The sequence below is a fragment of the Salmo salar genome, chromosome ssa18, assembly GCF_905237065.1.
Source record: "Salmo salar chromosome ssa18, Ssal_v3.1, whole genome shotgun sequence".
Lineage (NCBI taxonomy): Eukaryota > Metazoa > Chordata > Actinopteri > Salmoniformes > Salmonidae > Salmo > Salmo salar.
This window is the reverse complement of record NC_059459.1, coordinates 55,535,892-55,557,924: the sequence shown is the minus strand read 5'-3', so window position 1 is coordinate 55,557,924 and position 22,033 is coordinate 55,535,892. Positions and strand designations below refer to the sequence as shown.

At 43.0% G+C, this 22,033-nt stretch overlaps 1 protein-coding gene across 23 annotated transcripts in view; it reads left to right on the top strand.

Moving 5' to 3' along the window:
- The window catches only part of LOC106577504 (ankyrin-2), a 255,844-nt gene that overhangs the window by 211,992 nt on the left and 21,819 nt on the right, over positions 1 to 22,033 (top strand). For 21 of the 23 annotated variants that reach the window (XM_045701293.1, XM_045701294.1, XM_045701287.1 and 18 more), the window contains 14 exons: positions 719 to 873; positions 1,172 to 1,383; positions 1,684 to 1,888; positions 6,856 to 7,181; positions 7,415 to 7,540; positions 7,670 to 7,792; positions 8,446 to 8,478; positions 8,843 to 8,864; positions 10,990 to 15,825; positions 16,567 to 16,644; positions 16,807 to 16,938; positions 17,089 to 17,238; positions 17,387 to 17,621; positions 17,870 to 17,939. In XM_045701293.1, the coding sequence (XP_045557249.1) occupies positions 719 to 873; positions 1,172 to 1,383; positions 1,684 to 1,888; positions 6,856 to 7,181; positions 7,415 to 7,540; positions 7,670 to 7,792; positions 8,446 to 8,478; positions 8,843 to 8,864; positions 10,990 to 15,825; positions 16,567 to 16,644; positions 16,807 to 16,938; positions 17,089 to 17,238; positions 17,387 to 17,621; positions 17,870 to 17,939 (6,703 nt within the window). The remainder of the gene's footprint in view (positions 1 to 718; positions 874 to 1,171; positions 1,384 to 1,683; positions 1,889 to 6,855; positions 7,182 to 7,414; positions 7,541 to 7,669; positions 7,793 to 8,445; positions 8,479 to 8,842; positions 8,865 to 10,989; positions 15,826 to 16,566; positions 16,645 to 16,806; positions 16,939 to 17,088; positions 17,239 to 17,386; positions 17,622 to 17,869; positions 17,940 to 22,033) is intronic. The other 2 variants (XM_045701289.1, XM_045701301.1) reach the window with 2 other exon arrangements.

Genomic DNA, 22,033 nt, shown 5'->3' with positions numbered 1-22,033 from the left:
GCATTTTTATTGGATAAAGCATTTTCAATAAGCTGCCTCAATATTTGCAGCCGTAGGTGGTAATATCTCTCTAGTAGCTGATCCGTCATCAGTTTTGTGAAATAATGATAATGTTACGGTAACATTTAAATGGAGAAAGCTGATCCGAGAGCAGCGCCTCCTTTCTTTCGATCCCATCAGTACCGACACATGCTCCAACGACGCACTTAGCGACCATGGTGTTTTGGGATGCGCATGTTACATCTTCGGGCCGTTGTAGGAAAGATGCATCGTTAAAACACTTGTAAGCTTTAAGTTCCATCGCTATCGGTAAACCGGGCCCAGGTGTCTTGCCCCACTTGTGCTCTCTGTCGTAGCATCCCAGACACTACATTGTATGTTTGTTTTGTTCCCCAGTTACTTTTCGGCTCCTTACCTTGTGGTTGGCTTTCTATGTTTAGTGCTGTCTGTCTGCCTGTTCAACCTCATGGTTTTATTGGTTCATTTGATATCTTGGTGGATGTTTAGCATGACTGTCCCATAAGCATTTGTAGTTGACACACTGTACTGTGCTCATCAGGTGAGTTGTTAGAAATGTGGTTGCTTACACACACCCTTTACACACACACCCACGCATATACTGTACACACACATACATATATATTGTACACACACATACCCCCCTCCCCATCTCCACCCACACACACACACTCACCGTACTCCCTGTCCCTGGTCGCAGGCCTGTAGTCGTGGAGATCCCTCACTTCGCTGCCCTGAGGGGGAAGGAGAGGGAGCTGGTGATCATGAGGAGTGAGACAGGAGAGAGCTGGAAGGAGCACCACTGTGAACACACCGAGGAGGAGCTCAACCAGATCCTCAACGGCATGGACGAGGGTGAGTGTGATGTCGTCAACACGAGTCAACACTTAGTGATCATCGTCATTAGAGGCCATTGCCAAGAGTCCCTGCTCAAATACTCTGGAGAAGCATTGCCTCCTGCCTCCCTTTCTTGGAGTATTCACTGATCTAAAATGGCTGGATAGGTGAAAGCGAGGATTACACCAACCCAGTCATGTGAGCAGTGATTACTCCAAGGGGGAGGAAGGAAGAAATCATTGTCAAAGTATTTCAGCAGAGCCATAATCTGAATCAATGTCAAATTAACCACCATTCCTTCTGTCCTCCTCTCCAGAGCTGGACCCTCCAGAGGAGCTGGAGAAGAAGCGTATCTGCCGCATTATCACCAGGGACTTCCCCCAGTACTTTGCGGTGGTGTCCCGGGTCAAACAGGACAGTAACCTGATTGGTCCAGAGGGGGGCATCCTCAGCAGCACGGTGGTGCCTACGGTCCAGGCGGTCTTCCCAGAGGGAGCCCTCACCAAGAGGATCAAAGTGGGACTACAGGTCATTTACTTCAAATATTCTCTTCATTGAGTGTCTGTAAAATGTTCTCGACTTATTTTCCCAATTAATGGGGGCCTATGGCATGAGCGGCAGTCAGAGTTATAATCAAAAAGAATGGCACGTTTCTTGATTCTGAGGCAGAGCTTTAATGGAGCGAAAGTTAAATACGTTGAGTATTTTTATGATTACGACACTGTCATCATGTTTTATCAACGTCATAATCCATATTTTAACGCCAAAGCCGATCCAAGGTATCTCTAATGTCAGTCTACTTCTAAAGCCATTACCTGTCATCCCCAGGCTCAGCCAATGAACGCGGACGTGGTGAAGAAGCTCCTGGGGAACAAGGCTACGTTCAGCCCCATCGTGACCCTGGAGCCCCGGAGGAGGAAGTTCCATAAACCCATAACCATGACCATCCCCATCCCCAAGAGTAACACTGACCCAGTGGTCAACGGCTTCGGAGGGGACCAGCCCACCCTGCGCCTGCTCTGTAGTATCACAGGTTAGAGAGAAGGGTGGATTGAACGCACACACACATATACACAGATATATACAGAACCAATCAAATGTTTGGACACAGCTACTCATTCAAGGGTTTGTATTTATTTTGTACTATTTTCTACACTGTAGAATAATAGTGAAGACATCAAAACTATGAAATAACACGTATGGAATCATGTAGCAACCAAAAAAGTGTTCAACAAATCAAAATATATTTTAGATTTTAGATTCTTCAAAGTAGCCACCCTTTGCCTTGATGATTGCATTGCACACTCTTGGTATTTTCTCAACCAGCTCCACCTGGAATGCTTTTCCAACAGTCTTGAAGGAGTTTCCACATATGCTTAGCATTTGTTGGCCACTTTACCTTCACTCTGCAGTCCAACTCATCCCAAACCATCTCAATTGCGTTGAGGTCGGGTGATTGTGGTGGCCAGGTCATCTGATGCAGCACTCCATCACTCTCCTTCTTGGTCAAATAGCTCTTACACAGCCTGGAGGTGTGTTGGGTCATTGTCCTGTTGAAAAACAAATGATAGTTCCACTAAGCGCAAACCAGATGGGATGGCGTATCGCTGCAGAATGCTGTGGTAGCCATGCTGGTTAAGTGTGCCTTGAATTCTAGATAAATCACAGAGAGTCACCAGAAATGCACCATCACACCTCCTCCTCCATGCTTCACGATGGGAACCACACATGCGGAATTCATCCGTTCACCTACTCTGCGTCTCACAAAGACAAGGTGGTTGGAACCAAAAATCTCAAATTTGGACTCATCAGACCAAAGGACAGATTTCCACAGGTCTAATGTCCTTTGCTCGTGTTTCTTGGCCCAAGCAAGTCTCTTCTTCTTATTGGTGTCCTTTAGTAGTGGTTTCTTTGCAGCAATTTCACTATGAAGGCCTGATTCACACAGTCTCCTCTGAATAGTTGATGTTGAGATGTGTCTGTTACTTGAACTCTGTGAAGCATTTATTTGGAATGCAATTTCTGAGGCTGGTAACTCTAATGAACTTATCCTCTGCAGCAGAAGTAACTCTGGGTCTTCATTTCCTGTGGCGGTCCTCATAAGAGACAGTTTCATCACAGCACTTGATGGTATTTGCGGCTGCACTTTAAGAAACGTTCAAAGTTCTAGAAATGTTCCGTATTGACTGACCTTCATGTCTTAATGTAAGGATGGACTGTCGTTTCTCTTTGCTAATTTGAGCTGTTCTTGCCATAATATGGACTTAGTCTTTTACCAAATAGGGCTATCTTCTGTATACCACCCCTAACTTGTCACAACACAACTGATTGGCTCATATGCATTAAGAAATAAATAAATTCCACAAATTAACTTTTAACAAGGCACATCTGTTAATTGAAATGCATTCCAGGTGACTACCTCATAAAGCTGGTTGAGAGAATGCCAAGAGTGTGCAAAAGCTGTCTTCAAGGCAAATGGTGGCTACTTTGAAGAATCTCAAATATAAAATATACTTTTTTGGTTACTACATGATTCCATATGTGTTATTTCAAAGTTTTGATGTATTCACTATTATTCTACAATGTAGAAAATAGTAAAAATAAAGAAAAACCCTTGAATAAGTAGTCGTGTCCAAACTTTTGACTGGTACTGTACATACAGTGGTTCCTCCTTTAAAAGTTGTGAGCTTACGCCACAGGACTTAGAAGTAATTTGTGGTTTAGTACGGTACCCTGCGTTGCGTCACCACTTCATTGCTCCAGACCAGCGCAAGGGGGAGTTAGAGCACTGATTATGCTTTTGGGTCCTACTGTGTCTCTAAGTGACAATGAATGGGCGACATAAACCTAAATAGAAACTGATAATTGTGCACGACTTCAGTATTACTTACTAAAACTGTTGTTACACCAAGGTTTTTATTATTTTCTTTTGTTAGGATTATTTTGCTCTTACTGTAGTACTGTAGCCCCACTCCCGACATGGTCATGTTGTACAGTGCCTGACACTGCATAGCAGTACAAGCTGTGTTGCTACAGATGCTGGTTCAATACCCGTGCTGTCCTCGACTGGGAGACCCATGAGATGACTGTAGCTTTTTGGTTTCTCTCCCTCTGAAAACAGAAAATAATTCTAAATAACAAACTGGCTTTATTGATAAATTAGTAACAATGTCTCACCCCACGTTCAAGAATGGCCTTTTTCTCGCTCATTTTACGTTATTTGAAGACAAAATCATCACCAAAATATTTATGGTGCGTTTCACTAATAATGGCGCTGACTAGGTAAACGTTCCCTCTGTTCTGTTCTTAGTGCCAGTCTGCAAGTTCAAACTAAAACAATGTAACTAATAATGGCATCTTTATGCTTTCATTAATAAAATAATTATAAAAATGCAGATGTTGATTTAGTTATGGATCCATAACGAAGTACTATGGGAATAAATATCAGTGAATTACAGAAATATTGGAACAAAGTTGTCTAATGAAGGCAAACAAATTGTTGCCATGAGGTGGCTTCTGGTTTTAATTTAGAATCCTCTAATCCTCTATATGTAATTATTGGCAGAGTCACGTCATATTTTTCAATATACTATAGGCCTACCGTAGGTGATGCGAGTCTCACTAGTGTTCAGTAATGTGCTGTTAAAAGTGGTGTAGGTCTTATTTATTTAAAGAGCATATTGAAGTTAGAAGCAATAGGATTTGAAGCAATAGCCTACAACTATTTTAGCACTGTTTCACACTGCTCTGAGACAAGTATGGGGACTGGTCTTGATAAATCAATGAGATTTTTATTTTCACTTAATCTCCGTTTGGGTATTGGTTAGACTAGAATAAAAAAAATTAGGGTGCAGAAATGTTATGCTCTTAGTGTAACCTTTATTTAACTAGGCCAGTCAGTTAAGAACAAATTCTTATTTACAAGGACAGCCTTCTCCTTTCTCCCTGCCGGGGAATTGAACCCCAGTCTCACGCATGCCCTGCCCACACGACATGGGGATTCTTCAGCTAAATAGCCCAGTACTGTACTCCCGACCGTCACATTGTACAGTGGCAAATTTTCCGTTCCATCCTAACGGAAACCCAGAGGGTTTTTTGTTTTTCTTGGAATAGAAAAACTATAATATTAATCTATATAATTAAGCAAGTACCAATCAAAAGTTTGGACATACCTACTCATTCCAGGATTGTTCTTTATTTTTACTATTTTCTACATTGTAGAATAATAGTGAAGACATCACAACCATGAAATAGCACATATGGAATCAGTTAAGAACAAATTCTTATTTACAAGGACAGCCTACTCCTTCCTCCCAGTCGGGGAATTGAACCCCAGTCTCCCGCTTGCCCGTCACTGAGAAAGTCTGGACATGGCCTGCTCTCCCTTATGTAAGGAATTAGGCACTTTCCCATGTTTACTACAGTATGTATTGTAGGCTATGTTTACTTGTCAGACTGCACAGTAGCCTAATAAACAAATGCAAGTGGCTTATATCTTCAAAATGTTTTAAATGCTTTATTATCCAAATGTAAAAGCATATACTGTACAGTACTGTATTTCTTTGTCAGCATCTTTATGCTTTCGTTAATAAAATAATTATAAAAATCCTCTTTCAAAATGCAGATGTTGATTTAGTTATGGATCGATAACGAATTACTACGGGAATAAATATCACTGATTTACAGAAATATTGGAACAAAGTTGTCTAATGAAGGCAAACAAATTGTTGCTTACTGGAAAATACTCTTTCAAACACACATGGTCACGTTGTACAGCGTCATTATGGCTATTAGAAGGGCTATATTTTGGCCTTTATTAATATTTTTTTGGCCTTTATTCAGATTACAATCGCTCACTGTATAAAACAAAATTATCAAAAAATATCGATATATATATATATATATATATATATAGCTGTGGACGTCTATTTCAACACCGTTTCGCGCTGCTCTGAGACAAACATGGAGAAACGAAAATGTTCAATTATATTCCATGATATTCTTAAGATATATGTGTTGACTGAATATAAGGAAGTGATGTCTGCTAAATAATCAAGTTAGGTTTCTCCAGAAATAAGTAATTCTAAATAACAAACTGGCTTTATTTACAAATTTGTGAGAATGTCTCACCCCATGTTCAAGAATTGCCTTTTTCTCAATCACTCTAGGTTAAATGAAAATGAAATCTCCAAAATATCAATACTTTTTAAACAAAGCGATTATTATTAATTCATTAATTTAGAATGATATAAAAGCCCCTTAGATATTCTCACAGATCAGGTTTGCCCTAACAAAAAATGCCCCTTAGATATTAATTTAGAATCCTCCAATCCTCTAAATGTAATTATTTGCGGAAAGTCACGTCATTGAAAGAAATATTTTTAGACATACTGTAGGCCTACCTTAGGCAAAAGGAGTATTGGTTACACTACAGTTAGGGTGTGGAAATGTTATGCCCCTTAGATATTAATTTAGAATCTTCCAATCCTCTTATGCTGTAGCCTACTCCCGACCGTCACTTGTACAGCGCAATATTATCCATTCCATCCTAACGGAAACCCTGAGGGTTTCGTTTTTTGTTTTTCTTGAAATAGAAACACCATAATATTAATCAAATTAATTAAGCCAAATTTCTTTAAATCAATCCCATGTACTATGTTATTACAAGAAATGTTTTAAATTCTCTAGTAATGCCAATATGGGAGACTATCAAATGATTCTCAAAGTTGCCCTCTGGTGGTCAAACTAGTACTAACTTGCATTAACGTAAAAAATGACTGTCAATTAAATAACGTGCCATAGAATGCTGCAGCAGCCCGCAAGGTATGCTGCAGTATGACACAACTTTTAAAGGAGGAACCACTGTACACACATACATACATACATACAAACTGTACACACACACTGACACACTCACACACACACACTGCAGGGACACACACAAACCATGATGTCTGTAGCTAACCTTCTAACATTTTTCAATTGTATTCTTCTTCAAAGGTGGAACGACGCCAGCCCAATGGGAGGACATTACAGGAACCACGCCCCTAACGTTCATCAACGACTGTGTCTCCTTCACGACCAACGTGTCGGCCAGGTTCTGGCTGATAGACTGTCGGCAGGTGCAGGAGTCAGTCAGCTTCTCCACTTCGGTCTACAGGGAGATCATCTGTGTTCCCTACATGGCCAAGTTCGTCATCTTCGCCAAGACCCACGACCCCATTGAAGCGCGGCTCCGCTGCTTCTGTATGACTGACGACAAGATGGACAAGACCCTGGAGCAACAGGAGAACTTCACAGAGGTGGCCAGGAGCAGAGACGTAGAGGTGGGTGTCATGGTAGAGGTGTGGTCAAGGGCTAGGAGGGATGTACCTTTAAGCTCTTATCTTTCTGTGGTATTCCCTTCTAAAAATATTGTATTCTCCAGTGAAAGGTGTAGTAAACTGCCAGTAAAGTGTGAAGGCTTAGTAAATCACACCGTAGATTACTAACAGGGATGGGTTTGGTATGTTTCTATCCTCAGCTAATATAAATGTGTCTGATGTGTGCTTCTCTTCAGGTCCTGGAGGGCAAACCCATCTATGCAGACTGCTTTGGCAATCTGGTCCCTCTCACCAAGAGTGGCCAGCACCATCTCTTCAGCTTCTTTGCCTTCAAAGAGAACAGGCTGGCACTCTTCATCAAGGTGAGTATTACTGGGCCATCATTCATACACTCTTCCATATCATATACTTTATTACAAACTAGTCATGCATCGTAAACTGTATGTTAATTGATTGACTGACTGACGACAATGATGTCGATGATTCCACAGATCCGAGACAACACTCAGGATCCATGTGGCCGTCTGTCCTTTATGAAAGAACCCAGGTCTTATAGAAGTCTGGCCCACAACGCCATATGCAACCTGAACATCACACTACCATCCTACTCAAAGGTAAGAACACGGTAACATTACCTCCACCTAAACACACAGCCTAGGATACACCTAGGACTTGGAATTGTTCCTGATCATGTGACCTTACCAGGAAAAATCTGGGTCCTGTATAGCACACCAGCAGTTACCATTGCATGCCTAAGTGTTCGTCATTGCTGACTTAAGTTAAATAGATTGATTGACTTGTGTATTCAATAATAACTGAGTATTCAAGTCCTTAACTACCATTTCCCACAGGTACATTAATACCTTCTTAACAGTGTGTTGCTTGCATACTAACATGCAAAATCTGCACTCGTGACATGCTCATAGCATGCTATCTTCCTTCAAATTTTAATTGGGGTTTGTATTCTCAAAATCATTTGTACACCTTTTAACTGTGACTGATTTATTTTAAGCAACAAGCATTACTATATGTGAGTGCTGGTAGCTGTCTTAAAGTATAACATGAATCCCTTCTCCTTTGAGAGGTCTTTCAAGTTTACTCTGACCCCGACACCCTTCCCAAAACAACATTGATTGGCCACAAACCTTCAAGTCTGTCGCTATGGTAACATTGCTTTGCCCGTTCTCTTTTTTCCTCCCCCTCCTCTACCTTTCTCTACTTGTCTATCTGTCTCTTTCTGCTTCTTGCTGCTTCTTGCACCCCAAAGGAATCTGATTCAGACCAAGAGGCTGAGGAAGAGGTAATATTGTGCCCCTCTTCTTCCCCACTAACTGTTTAGTTGTTCATGGTTTTTGGGGTTTTTTTCAGGCCAGAAACATGTCGCTAGACGTTCACTATTTTGTCTGTCATTTAGCTCTATGTTAGGTATTAGAAAGGAATGCAACGCATACTCCATGTTACTGCTCATAAGCGTGCTTGTCACTTGTAGCAGTGTCTTTTAGATACTAGTCTTATTCATCGGGATAGTAGTTCTATGTCCAGTTACTTATTTTCTTCCTGTAGCAAAGGTAGCAAATGTGTACATAATATTGCCTACATTTTTTCTTACACGGTGATGGAAATGGTATTAAAAGTGAGTGCAATTTTTGTATTCCTCTTTACAGATCGGCAGGAAGCTCGAGAAATGTAAGTCATTTACTCTTTTTTTTTACAACACTTTTAACTGCTTTTTTCTAAACTATACTAAAACCTTCTAAACTCTTGCTATTTAACTTTTAACTGTTATAATATGGCTGCATTACTCAACCAGTTGAATATGACATTGCTTTGATAATTGTGTTATAACCATACCATAGATTTAGACAATCCCAATGATGTTATGCTAGTTGACTATTGTAGAGAGCAATACAGAATGATAACCAGAGCCTAATGCGTAAACATTGTGCTTCATATCACCCTTGTTAGCTAAGCTGTAACACAAGCGCTTCTTTTTCAAAGCCCTTTAACTTCTACATGTTTGTCTTTGTCACAAAAACAAAACAACACAAATGTCACTCCGCCCCACCAAGGCAAGGTTACGCCAACAACTTCATCAGGCGTAAACTTGTTCAATTTCTCAATTGACACATCGCTGCACCAGTGTCTTCATGTTGACTTTCTCCTCTGCCGGTTTCAATTTGGGACACATGGAGAGAGAGTTCAAACAGAGATACTACGCACATGAATCAAACTCTCATTCATACTGTGGTGATGTTTATGTGACAACAGAATAGTACCCCCCCCAAGTTACTGTAGTACCTGAATGGCAAAGCAAACTGTAGTCTAGCTTTCTACCCCTCCCGATCCCCTCGTTCATACCCTGTCCATGTAGTGTTTTATATTTTGCCTCTAATTCATGAATGCATTTATCATTAATCATAGTCAAGTGCCTCAGCATAGCTGGCTGGATATCTACATATGTTTGGCACTGTATACAATATATAGAATATGGAAAATATGCACATACCTTCAAAACATACATGTACATAAACTGATGTTATGTATGTTATTTGTTCAATTTGGCTTCATTACATTGGACAATGTATGTGTGATGTATGTGGCAATTTGCATACACATGTAATATGGAATAATGCTTTTGCTGCACCTTTAACAGTTGTAGGCTATGAGAAAATAGTAGACTACATTTCACCACACTATTGAATGGGAATACCTAAATTAACCTCTCTTGATAAAGACAAAATGCAGACATGCTAGTGGTACATTTTAGTTCTTTATTACCTAAATCACTTTACATTTGCCCCATTCACTTTTCACAAAAGGCTGCATGTCAACTTTCCCCTTTGCTTTGCATGGAAATAACTTGGCTTACATGAGTGTGTATGTGTGTGTTCCTGTGTCTGGGTGTGTGTCAAGTGTGAGAGTTCTTTTGACTCTTTGTTTTGCTTTAACATTGATCTTTGAATTCCTTTTCACTCACTATTTGAATTTTATTTAACACATTGTTGCTACTCTTAATATGATTTACATTTTTCTCTTCAGTTATGTTTCAAAAAGTGTATTTAGCTAGACCAAAGTTAGTATAAGGAAGGGATACAGTCCTCTAAAAAGACCACATGCCCTTCCCTTAAATCAATTATGCTTTTCCTGTTAATTTCCTTAAATTAGTTTACCAGTTTGATGCTGGTTCAGAACCCTTTATTTTACATAGCAGTAGAGGAACAAAATGGTTTGTTCTGTTCAATAGCAAAGAGCACACCAAACCATCGCCCAACTGTTTGCTATCACTGGCTTTCTTCTCTGAGGAAAAAATAGCATTTTCAGTTGTTTTTTAAATAATTGTTTTATTTTTCTCTGTAAACAATCTTGAGATGTCTGTCTACCTATATGTTGTTATCCCTTTGTTTGTGTCCCTATTTCCTTATCCTTTGTTGATTTGTTGGTGTCTGTTCTTGCTCATCGTTTGTTTGATACTATACTTATTTTAGATGTGTTCTCGCTTTTGTGCTGTGAGCGTGGGTGTGCTGACTATGTGTATAAGCAAGTTATTTCCTGCTCATTCCCTTCTCATCTTTATGATTTAGTTGGCTTTTTGTTTTGCTGCAGTATTTCCCTCCAAAGAAACCCAGTCGATCCAAACCCCCTTTCTTTGATGCCTTCTGTAGTTGCCGCTGTGGCCCCACTTTACCCTGTGAACCCTGACAGTTTGTACTGTTCCTGTTCCTGTCCTGACCACATTCTCCAATGTCTGTCTCCTTTTCATTTCAATTTATTATTTTTTTGCTCCTTAATTGTCCTTTTGCCAAAATGGAAGATGATGAAGACACTACGTCGACGGAGACTACGGTCCGGAAGAGAGATTTGATCCGAGATTCTACGGCTCTGGCCAGTCCGGACCTCCTCTCTGATGTGTCTGAGATGAAACAAGACCTGATAAAAATGACCGCCATCCTAACCACGGATTCTACAGACAAATCCAGTTCCATGGAAGGGAGCGGTCTGGAAAAAGGGGCTGATGAGGTTCAGGGCGAGCCGTTTGAAATCATGGAGAAGGTCAAAGAGGATTTGGAGAAAGTGGGCAAGATACTTAGGAGCGGAACATATGAGGGTGAGGTGGCAAAGGAGGTGGCAAGAGCAGCCAGAATGAAAGAAGAGTGGGTCCTCCTCTCAGACTGTGAGATAGAAGAGGCCAAACATATGGCTGCCTTAGAACCCCAGGAACCAATACTACGTGAAGTCAGAGTCAACAGAGGGATTCCCAGACCTAAAGCAATCAAAGATGTGTCTGGGATGGTCAAACACCTGAGTGGTGAACTCAAAGAATATCTCCTGGATGTACCTGAGGGCACCAGTACAACAGCCCAGGAGAAAGAGGTCCAAGAGAAATTCACAGAGGTAGTTCTGCGCAAAGGCGCAAAAATAACTATGACAACAACAAAAACAACAACAACAACTACAACAACAAAGAAAGACATCAAAACTCCTGCTTTTGACCTACAGAAGCCAGTCAGGAGGAAAGGAAAGGACCAGCAACAGGTGGAAGAATCTACCGATGGGGATGTTCACCTTAGCGCACCCAAACACCCTCAAGCAGTGTCACCTGTGTCCCCAGTAGTAGAGGAGACCCCCATTGGATCCATAAAAGACAAAGTCAAAGCCCTTCAGCAGAAAGTGGAGGCTGAGCAAAAGGGCCAAAAGCCAACTAGCACCAAACCTTCAAATGTTGCTGTGGAGAGCAAAATACCACAAAAGGCAAAAGAAACATTCCCAAAACAGAGCCCCGCAAAACAGGGCACCGCTAAACAGGGTCCACTTAAGTCCCCCAAAACTGAGTCTGAGAAGCTGGAGGAGACCATGTCAGTAAGGGAGCTCATGCGATCCTTCCAAAAGGGGCAGGACCCCTCAAAGAGAAAGTCTGGACTTTTCGAGCTCAAAACCATCTCTTCAGAACATGAAACAACAGAATCAGAATCACAGCCCACTCAGTCCAAATCCACCATCAAAGCCACGTCAACCTGTTACGAACGGGAAGTGTCACTGGATGCCATACCTGGCAAGCACCACAGAGAGAGAGACAAGCAAATTAACCGACCCCGAAAGCACTCCAAAGAGTTTGGTGCTGAAATCAAGGCAGAGCTTGAGGACAATCCAGAGTACCAACAGTTTAGGCAGATCTCTGTAGAGGGTGGTCCTGCTGCCCAGTCAGACTTAACTGAAACCATAGAGTTTCCGAATTCTGCCCTCGATGATAGCTCTGATAGTTTAAAACATGAGGGCGTGGCAGACTCTCCCAGTGCCAGCCTGGGTGATTTTAGTCCTCCTCACCTGAGCTCCGAGGATAGCCTCAAACACCAGGGCTTTGCAACTCCTGGAACAAGCCCTGACAGTCTCTCTCTCTCTCCCAAAAACGCTGACCAGTCCACTAAAAACTCAACAGCTGTTACTATAGCTGTCGAAGATGACAAGAAAAGTAAGGATAAGTCTGGAGACTCCGGTGTGGGGACCATTGATGACCAGCCATCAAATGAAATAACCCTCCCTGTCTCTTCCAGCAAGGCTGCAGACGACCACATCACAAGTGAGTCCATATCTTTTCAGAGGGTCGAGTCTAAGTCCTCTAAACCGAGAAAGCTTACAAAGAGAGTTTCTGAGACTTTAGAGAGCTTCCTAAGTGATGAGGAGAGCCCTGATGAAAAGCTAGCCTCAGCCTTATCTGCAACCATTGCTTCTAGTGCCTCTACCGAGCGTCAAGGAAGTTTAGAACTGCCTTTAAGACAGCAAGACTCGGACGCCCTCAGTCCCTTAGCTGACGACTCTTTGACCATAAGCCACAGAGACTCTCTAGACGAAGGTAGTCCCCTCATGGAAGACAACTCTTCCCATAGGACCCCAGACTCTATCGAGCCCAGCCCAACCAAGGAATCCCCTTGCCGTGACTCCTTAGAGAGCAGCCCGGTAGAGCAAAAAAACGTCCCTCCCGCTCAGCCCAGTGGGCCCTCTAGCCACCCAGAGCCCTCCAAAGCTACAGACTACCCCCCAGACGTGTTGCGTAGTAGGCTACTCAGGGACCAGGAGGCTAGTGCCAATGATGATGACAGTATCGAGCAGACATTGTCTCAGATGGAAAGCTCAGGTAAGAGTCCTCTCTCCCCCGACACCCCTAGTTCTGAAGAGGTAAGTTATGAGGTAAACCCTAAAACCCCCGACCACATGTTCCTATCTGTGGTGTCCACACCAGCTGTCATAAACGAAGACTCAGAGGAAGATGATGATGAGTCAGAAGCACAGAGGAAATTCACTCCAGAGGAGGAGATGTTTAAAATGGCAGCCAAAATAAAAACCTTTGAGGAAATGGACCAGGACGCCAGAACCAAAGAGAACTCTCGAAAATATATCAGTGCCTCAGCAGATGACGAAGCAGGGGACGATAGCTTCAAAACAGTTGAACTAGAGTCCACAAATGAGACTGAGCTCACTGGGGCCAAAGAGACCTCAGAGTTAGCTCTTTCTGTTGAATCCCTTATTAAAGTACAACCTCCCTCTCCTTTTCCAGCAGGTGTGCATGAAGGAGTCCAGCACACAAAGGCCAAGAGTGTAGCTACAACAGCAGCAGTGGAGGGAACTCAATCTGTCTCAGAGCAACATGTCTCACAATCAGTTCCTTCACACAAAGACACGGATGACAAAGACAGTTTAGCTCAAATCGCTACCATGTCTTCGAGCTCTGTAGGGGCTGCAAACATAACCGATGAGCAGAAGGAGGAAAGCTTGAGGAACTCAAGGGGAAGCAAGGAGGATGATGGGGGAGAGAAAGAGGCGGATGCAGGCAGTCTGCAGACATCTGTTGTAAAGGCTCCCTGCCAGGTAGAGAGTAATATAACTGATGAAGTGAAAGGAGATTACAGGGGGCACCCAGGAGCCCCTGAGGCAGAAACGTCCTCGACCATCATTATCGGACAAGCAAGGGAAACGTTCAAACCTGAGATCTGTATCTATGACGACACAGAGGAAGACGATGAGGAAGAGGAACCTCCCAGAACCAAGTCGAAGGGCATGACCGCCAGCGAGGAAGCAGACCCCTGGAGCGCCATGCGTGAGGACGACGATGCTTTCGCGGCCCGTGTCAAAGAGGAAGAGCAGAAGATCCTGGGTCTGATGGTGGACCGGCATTCCCAGGGGGAAACCCCAGACACCACCCCAGGAAGGAGCCCCACAGAGGAGAGCACACCAACCAGCGAGCCCAATCCTTTCCTCTTCCAAGAGGGGAAGCTCTTCGAGATGACCCGGAGTGGAGCTATTGACATGACCAAACGGACCTATGAGGACGAGGGCTTTGCCTTCTTCCAGATAGGAGAGCAGCCTCTAGAGGAGGTGCTGTCTGAACAGGTCAGAGAAGAGCCAGGAGATAGAGGAGCCCCATTAGAAAGTGAAGTGGGTCTCAACCTGACTCTAGAAAAAAAAGTGGAGGAAGATGAGAAACAATCAAAAGATGCTCCAGAGGACGATCAGACAGGTAGCGGGGCTATAGCAGCCTCCCCTTCTAAATCAGACGCCTCTAAATCTAGAATCCCTAGAATGGGTCTTTCCGCCTCAGCTAAGACCACTAAGAAAGACAAAGACTCAGTATCCCCAGTATCTCCTGAGGCTTTAGAAGTTAAACCAGATACAATTGTAGAGGAGACCCCCCTAGAGGTAGAAAATAGTTATTTAGACCCAATGATAGCTAATGTTGAGACAGCAGTAACAACTGTCACTCGATCGGTGTACCCTGAACAGGACCAAGAGTCCTCTGACTCCTCTCCCGAGGAGCAGCATTCGGTTATAGAACTCCCCAAAACCATGGAAAAGACCAAAACCCCAACTTCTAGTGAAAAAGTGAAAAATATCCCAAATAAAACCCCAGCTATGGCTCCAGCCAAGGCTGGCCCCCAAAGTCGAGCTACAATGTATTCCTCCTCTACATCCCCCTATTCAGCTATTCCTCAAAAAGAGAACCCCTCTACAGAGTCAAAATCAAGAATACCTGTCAAAGGCAAGGCTAGCCCTGTCAAGCCTGAGTCATCAGTTAAACATACTGAGTCTTCCCGGGACACAAAGCTAAAGTTCCCAGTAAAAAAGGACTTGAGGAGAAAGTCTGAGACAGATGCATGTCTCTCTGCAGTTCCCAAAACCAAGACTTCGTCTTCCAAAGCCAAGAGCTTCTGTGAGGGAGACAAGACATCTGCTAAAAAGGGCCAGGTTCGTCCCATGAGCGCTGATTACTCCACCAAGCCTAAGTCATGCTTCGGCTTCAAATCCAGGCTGCCAGTTAGAGGAAAGCTTGGTCAGCCATCCCACACTTCCACCCCCGCGAAAAAGAAAAGCGAGCCACGCAAAAAGTCCATAGAGTTTGTTAATGAGATTAGTGACGAAGCGGCAAAGCTGGTTGAGGGATTGGCTCAGGTCGAGAAAGACAAAGAGCATGAGGTTGCCACCGCTGCCATCTCGGATGACGAGAGCAGTGGCATAGACCCCTCCGTCATAGAGAGAGAGACTTTTCCCGAAATGCACTTCCCTACTTCTGGAGATGTCTATCCCATTAGACCGCTGTGGGACGACCCTGTAGACACGCAGATGCAACGAATTCCCAACGATACAATCAGAAGACAAGGTACCCCCCCTCTTCACTGGGCTCATTTTCTCTATATTGTTACTCTCGCTAGCACGCTAGCCGTAAAAGGTGCCGCTTCTCTGTGTCTTGTAGCTAAAGCTCTTTGTAGGTTAACACTCTTTGTGGTTGCTTCTGTGGTGTTTAAGTGGTGTCTTGTGTTTGTATTTGTCTCTTTTCCTTCTATGTGTTCTAAAAATCTCAAGATTGACTTAAAGTCAGGGACTCAATTCTGGAATTTAGAGTCAGTTTTAGCTTGAAAATGTGTCGTAGGTCATAGTCAGGTTTAGTATCAAATGTGTTTGATGAACCCAGTTAGGCTGTAGGAGAAAAGCTTAATTATATTCAATGAGAGATTACATTTTTCCAGAGCTGTTACAATTGGCTGAACTACTACGATCTACTTTCCATACAGTATATTTCCGTTATTGTTTTTTTCTTCTTCTTCTTCCCAAAATTATAATAATTTTTTATGGTATTGCTGCACTATAAACTAACAGCATACTGCAATAAGAAGCTATACACCAAACACATCTGTTTCAGTTACTGTTAATTATCGACACATACCTCCAAATAGCTAACATTATAGCACTACATGGTACAAGAAAGCCAGTGAAGAGTCTTTTTACTCATGTGCTCGGTTGAATATAGCGTTTTCTTCCTGATGTGAATGTGACTTTGCCTGGCCATCCTTGCGCGGCCTGTCCACTCACGGCTCTCCTGCTGTTGTGGTGGCATTTACAGTAGATCCCCAGGATGAAGCTGAGAGGAAAGAGGAACGATTGGAAATAATAGCCGACCACCTGGGCTTCAGTTGGACGGGTGAGTGGAACCCCAGGCATGGTGGCTTTCCTAGAGTGTCAGAGACAATAAAGGCTGGAGATAATGTTGATTTAAACACTTTCCAGTGGTTCTTGAACAATGTTAACATTAACATTACATAGTTAACAGTGAAAAGTGTATTTGTTTTGGTGGGTTTTCTAGAGCTGGCTCGAGAGCTGGAGTTCAGCGAGGAAAGGATCAATCTAATAAGGATTGAGAACCCCAACTCGCTACAGGACCAAAGCCATGCCCTGCTGAAGCTCTGGACTGACAGGGATGGCAAACATGCCACAGGTATGCTGATATATCACTCCTTATTGTATTCAGAATATTTATCGACATTTAGTCTATTCTGAGTATTTATTATTGATAATTTTCATATTTTCAGAGTGGCTTATTTACTGTTATAATCTTTTTTTATTCTGTTATTATTTCTTTCCACAGAAACTACATTGATCAAACGACTCACCAAGATCAACAGGATGGACATTGTTCACCTCATCGAAACCAAGATAATCAAGTCCACCCAGGAGGACGCATCATCCCACACCTATGCAGAGATTGAGAGGACCATTGCACTGGATCACAGTGAAGGTATAGTGTATTACCAAGCAAAATGGAAATGTCCTATGTTTACTGTCATGAGACAGTAAGCCTCATGTCATCTTTATCAACCAAAATGTACTCGCTATGCCAAAGAGATCACAGGTTAATAACGGTGTCCATATCTATGCCTGTCCAGGTTTTTCTGCCCTCCATGAGGACATAGACAGTCCCCGGCCAGGCAGGCGTACAGACGGCACCCCCAGTGGGCCAGGGTCCAGGCAGGGGCCCTTCATGGTGTCAGAGGAGGACCTCTCCTCCAGCATGTCATCACTGCACGAGACGTCAGGGCAGGTGGAGACAGACACATCAGTAACAGGCCTCCTGAGACACGCCCAGAAGGAGAAGCTGGAGAAAGAGCGCGAAACGACACAGTAAGTCGTCCAGTCAGTATAAGAGTGAAGTATTGAGTGAAAGAGAAATTAGGTTAAAAAGGTCTTATGTTGTTTTCTGCTATATCCTGCTAATGTTGTATGGTTGTAGAAACAAACAATTCAGTCAAATAATCTTGATTTGCATTGTTAAAATCACTAAGAATAAACAGTTTTTAAGAATAACTGTATTCAATTTTTTCGGGGAGATTTCACGTTATTAGATGTTTGACTTATTTTTTGTTCCTCAGTTCTGTGGGTGGTACATCACAGAGTGGATCAGAGAAGGCTGAGTCACTACATATGGGCACTTTTAAGCAAGTAAGTCCCTTCTTCACCTTGTACCGCACCTCCCCCTACCAGCTCACCTCTCACGTCCTAGATCCTGCCTACAACGGACCCACCCCTCCCTCCTCATCCTCTCTATCTGTCAAGCATTCTGAGAAGGGGGCACAGGGGGGTGCAGAGTGGGGCGAGGGGTCACTCCAGCCCCCCCAGGCTGAAAGTGACAACAAATGGTTGTTGTCGCCAACGAGTCACCAAGAGTCACCCACTAAAAGTAGTAAGCGTGTCTGTGAGAGCCGTCCGTTGTCCATGACCGACTTTGGGGACAGTCTGACTGAATGTGACCAGGCCGAGCCAGACTTCAGTGAGCTGTCTGTGGAGCTAAAGCAAACCTCAGAGTACTACACTTACCTCTCCACCACCTCCGTCACTATGGCTTCTCAGACAACTGAACGGGTTTCTGAGAAGAACAGTATTACAGCCGAGCCTATGAATTTACCACTTCCTCAGTCTACTCAGCTTCCTCAGGCTTCTGAGGTGGTACGCCCCAAAGAGACATGTGAGATATTCTCAGAGGATCATATTGACGAGGTGTCGCACCGACTTTACAAAGTCCTGTTTGGATATGTAGAGAAATCAACTAGTGAAGAATCCAAGAAAACACCAATGGAATTGGATGAGGTAGCCGAAACTTACAGAGCCAGCCGGGTTTATGAGGCAGATTCCCCTACCTCCATGCCTTTGATTGATGTAGACCAGGCTACTCTTGACCAGGAAGCTATCTCCGCTGAGCTTTACCTCAGACCTGTAGATTTCAGTCCCATGACCCCAGAGTCTATCACCTTTGGGGTGGGTAAGGAATCACAGACAATAGCTCAGACATCATCAGACGTGTCAAGAACCACTCTGATTTCAGAGTCGGTCACAGTAGAATCCATTGTCAGCACTGCATTTATCCAGATATCACATGACTCTACTGCTGAGACCCGAGCAGAGGTGTCAGCTCTTCCAGTGTCTGAGTTAGCCATGTCTTTGGCTCCAGAATCTCTATGTTCCAAAATCGAAAAAAGGTCTTTATCCCCTGACTCAGCATCTGAGTATGCTACTAAAATTGTAGTTTCAATGCATGGCCAATCATCTTCACCAGAGTCAGTGACATCAGATGATAGGTCTGGGTCCCAATCACCTGACTCACATATACCCGAGTATAGCCCATCAACACTTGATTCATCCATACTGTTGACTGAGAGTAGAGCCTCATCTCCCGAGTCACTGTCATCCGATACTGAACTAAGTCTTCTCTTGCCTGACTCGCCCATACCTCAGTTCAGACCCCTGTCTCCTCTACCGCCCCCTGAGGTTGAATGGGAAACTGCAGAAATACCATCTTATGCCCCAGGACAAACGTTCCTAAGTGCCCCTGGAGCTGCAAGTAGTCTACTAGCACTTGGGCTAGCAGAAGCAGAGGACAGGCCCTTGACACCTATGGTTCCTAACAGGGGAGAGTTTTCCAGAGCGATATCCTCGGGCAGTGAGTATTTAGAGAAGAGGGCATTATCACCGGAATCTACTGGATCAGTCAATGAGCAGAGACCACTATCCCCTGACTCTCCCATACCTGAGTTTAGACAGGCATTACCTGAATCGGTTATCTCCACTACAGGGTGTAGGTCATATTCACCTGAATCAGAGACTTCAGTGACTTCAGAAACTGAATGCATACTATTGGAGGCTTTTGCCTTTTGGCAGAGACCAGACTCACCTCAGTCAATAGTATCAGATACAGACTATAGACCCATGTCAGCTACATCACTGATGTTACTGAATGATATCAAATCATCATCACCTGTATCTGCAGGATCAGTAGATGAACACAGATCTCTGTCTCCAGATTCACCAGTTACACAATTTTGGCAATCAGAACCCATTGCTTTAGTGAAGTTTTGTAGATCATCATCACCTGAATCTATATTTTCAGATATAGATTATGAAACCGTACCATTACTATCATTACTTTATAAGGATAGACCTTCATCACCTGAATCAATAGCATCAATAGATGAGTATAGAGCGCTATCACCTGACTCACCTATACCTCAGTTTTGGCACATGTTACCAGACTCTATTGTTGATTATAGATCTTCTTCACCTGAATCAGTATCATCAGACACTAAATGTGTTCCAATGTCTCTGGAGTCTATAGGTACAGAGCATAGACCAGATTCACCTGAAGCTTTAGATTTTGAAAAGGAGATAACTTATTCAGCATTGACTCAATTGAAATCCCTTAAACCCCTTGTTTCTCCATCTGTGACCAAAGTGAAGTTGCCAAAATCTACGACACTTGTTCCAGAAAATGTGAACATGACAGCAGAATCACTTGACGCTATTGAACCTAACCCTGTAATGTCAGAACCTGCTTGTTCAACAGTGCAAAATATACATCTAGATATACAGCAGTCTACTGAAAAGGGCAAAACAAAATTCAATCCATTGTCAACAAAGACGAAGTCTGCTAAACAACAAAAATCTAACTCCTCCGAAACTGATCCAGCATTTTTATCAGTGACCGAAATTCCTGCTGTAAAATCGCTGTCTAAGTCAGTACTACGTTCTACAAACCAACCTCCAGTAAAACTTGCAGAAGTTGTAACTGCACCTAAACCAGCAAAACCTGAATCTACTAAACCTCAATCTCATGAAGTTCTATCAGCAACTAGTGATGTAGCTCAACCTTCAGAAGATCAAGACATGGTACTATGTGTGTCACCAATAACTATAACTGAATCAGGTATAAATGTTCCTGAAAGTCCACCAATATTAACCGAGTCCGCAACTGCACCATTATTTGAATTTAGTCAACCTGAACCTCAAAAAGGACTATCTGAACCTGACGTAGCTCAACCTTCATCTGTGTCACCAATAACACTATCTGCATCAGGTATACGTTTCCCTCCATCAGCAATACTAGTGCCAGAGTACAGACTTGTGTATGATGCAGAGCTTTGGAAGCTTATCTCTCAAATAAATGACCAACAATATGTAGGAGAAACCTACTGTAGTAAAACAGGTGTGTTTGAGTATGCTGGACAAAGAAAAGAGTATGAAGAGACATCCGAACCTGACAATAAACCGTTATCAATAGATTCTCCGGTTGAGGAGTCGGACTCTAAGCCTGAGTCATTATCAGAGTATAGATCCATGTTATCTTCATCACTGATGTTGTTGAAGGATATTAAAACAACATCCCCTGAATCAACAGGAACAATGGATGAACATAGATCATTGTCACCAGATGCCCCTGTATACAAATATTCCCCATTGTTCCGTGAAGCTGTTCCGTTTCATCATAGATCATCATCACCTGAATCGTTACCAGATGATGAGGTTTCTGAGATATTTGATTCAATATCTGTAGCTATTGAAGATAGACCCTTATCACCTGAGTCAACTGGATCAGTCAGTGAGCATAGCTCATGTTCAAAAGACCAAGACATAGTAGCTGAATCAGGTGTCTTTGAAAGTCCACCAATAATATTCAACTCCACAGCCCAATTATTTCCTGAATCGAGTAAACCTGAAACTCAGAAAGGACTATCAGTACCTGATTTAGCCCAAACTCCAAAAGAACCATCTGTGTCACCAAGAATGGTATCTGATGAAGGTATACATGTCCCTCCATCAGTAATAAGAGTGCCAGCTTACAAACTTAAGTACGATGCAGAGCTTTGGAAGCTGGTCTCTCCAATACATGATCCCCAGTATGTCGGGGAAACCCCTAAAACAGGTATGTTTGAGTATGCCGAGAGTATCGTAGAGTATGTGCAGACATCAGAACGAGAAAGTCAAACTTCATCAACTGAGGTTACCGAGGACAGACCACTGTCATCTGATTCTGAGTCTGAATATAGGCCTCTCACACCTGAGTCAGTTAAGATAATGGCTGTTTTGAGATCAGATAAGGCAGAGTCAGTGAAGTCATTGAAAGCATGTAAATCTTTATCCCCGGATTCCCCCATACCCGAATATTCACTATTCTTTCTCGAAACTGCTCAATCATATCATAGATCATTGTCACCTGAATCAGTATCTGATGCTGAAGTTGAAGTAGTTGACTCAAAATATTCAAT